Genomic DNA, 1,861 nt, shown 5'->3' with positions numbered 1-1,861 from the left:
TTTTTTTAAAAGTTGAACTTACATTAATTTTACATGGCTTTCTAAACATGCCGCTCTCTTGTGCGAGACGCGAGTGCAACACTGATAGATGCCCCGCTAGAAAATGTGATAAATATGCGTTCTGTGTGAACGGCTTGGTTTCAGTTTCGCCGTAAACAACATATTTGCCACACTGATGCTCTCGTTTTCCGCTATATATTGAATGAACAACGTAGCAGCGCCGCATCTAGTGGGTTCAACTGAATAGGCTAACAAAAGCATTAAAATGCAATGACGCTTACATTGTCGTCGCATTTCGTGCGCCACTGATAAGGCTGCCTGACGGCTGACGCAGACCTAAAATCTGAATGCAACGTTTTTGTATTCGAATGTGGATTTTTTTTTTTTTAATTCGACGAATATTCGAAATTCGATTTTTTTTTTGACAGCCCTAATATGAATAGATTTTTGTGCATCCCTAGTTTTCTCTTCCTCTTCTCTAAAGCAGCACAACATGGCCTCGCCCCCTTTGCTGCATGTTCCCAGGGGCGGGGTTTATCTGGGTTTGTTACATCACGAACCCGGGAAGTAACTCGTAGTCCCTACGAGCCATTTTCGTAGGAATAAAAACTGCCAGATTTTAAAAGACGGTATCTCCGTTTGCATTGAACTTTCAGTGCCACAACTTTGCAGATATTGTTTATGCTCAAACAGCAACATTACACACTAACTAACGTTAAAAAAGTGAAATCGCAATCAACCACCCCTTTACATTTTTTATGCATTGCATAAAAACATTTCATTGTTGGTCATTTGATCAATGCATCAATCCATATTAATGCATCGTTACACCCCCAGTGAGAAGGTGGCTTCATTAAAAAAAAAAAGAAAAAAAAAAAGTTCATTATGACTTTCACTAGTGGCCCGAATTGTGACAGTCATATCTGAAGTTTGTAAACAGTGAAAAAGCCGTGGGAAATGCAACAGGAAAAAACACTATACTCACCAAAGTAACTCATGCAGTGGTCGACCAGCCCATCTACCCTTGCTGATGTCAAAGGCATAAGCAAAGATTTTTGCCCCATTCCCATCTGCATCAACTTCCATGCGTGCCTGAAAATAAAGACATTCGGGCATTCAATTTCACAGGACTAAATAATTGTATTCAAAGCATGTGATCACAACAAAAAAGAATCCTTCGGGTAGTTTTTAAAGGTGGGGTAAGCGATTTCTGATAGCCAATGCTGACATTTGAAATCACCAAAACAAACACGCCCCTACCCCAAAAGGGTCTCGCCCCTATTTTGATAGCTCCGCCTAGTAGGGATGTAACGATTAACCGCGAGCCGGTTGAAAATCGATTCAAATATGTGACGATTCAAATCGGTTGAGATGCTAAACAAATCGCGATTCAATTAGGGGTAGGACTTTATATGAATATATGTCTGGGGGGAACTTAGCACTAATTAAACTTTTCTAAACTGTCTTTAGAAAAGTTTAGATGGTATTTTTTCTTTTCATCTTGCCTCTGTATAATGCATATTAAAGTTCATAATTGCAGCGCTGCTTTGTTTACAGCGGAAAGGCTTTAAGCGCCACCTGCTGGCAGAGAGTGAATCTGCGTCTCATTCAGCTCGTCTGCTGTTTTGGTTTCATGCAGATATATTTATGCATAGTTTCACAAAACTGAAGTCAAACCATTCTGTTTTTGCTTCAAATTTCGAAATTATACAATCTAATTTAGATTTAAAACTGCTCATGTTGCATGCATGCAGCATCTTTGTTTGGATCATGATTAAAATGCAGTGGTTGCCTCTAATTTTAAAAGGAAAGAGCACAGACAAAGCCTTATTTTGTTTATATGAAGAGATTTATTTTATTT

At 38.9% G+C, this 1,861-nt stretch overlaps 1 protein-coding gene across 3 annotated transcripts in view; it reads right to left on the bottom strand.

Annotated features, from left to right (window-relative positions):
• LOC107701258 (zinc finger MYND domain-containing protein 19-like) overlaps positions 1–1,861 on the bottom strand; it is a 15,492-nt gene that overhangs the window by 6,771 nt on the left and 6,860 nt on the right. For all 3 annotated transcript variants that reach the window (XM_016503222.1, XM_016503223.1, XM_016503224.1), the window contains one exon: positions 986–1,092. In XM_016503222.1, coding sequence (XP_016358708.1) covers positions 986–1,092 — 107 coding nt within the window. The remainder of the gene's footprint in view (positions 1–985; positions 1,093–1,861) is intronic.

Source organism: Sinocyclocheilus anshuiensis, unplaced genomic scaffold (assembly GCF_001515605.1).
Source record: "Sinocyclocheilus anshuiensis isolate Anshui unplaced genomic scaffold, SAMN03320099.WGS_v1.1 scaffold2164, whole genome shotgun sequence".
Taxonomy (NCBI): Eukaryota; Metazoa; Chordata; class Actinopteri; order Cypriniformes; family Cyprinidae; genus Sinocyclocheilus; species Sinocyclocheilus anshuiensis.
Note: the sequence above shows the minus strand (reverse complement) of the source record. Positions and strands in the feature narration are given on the sequence as shown.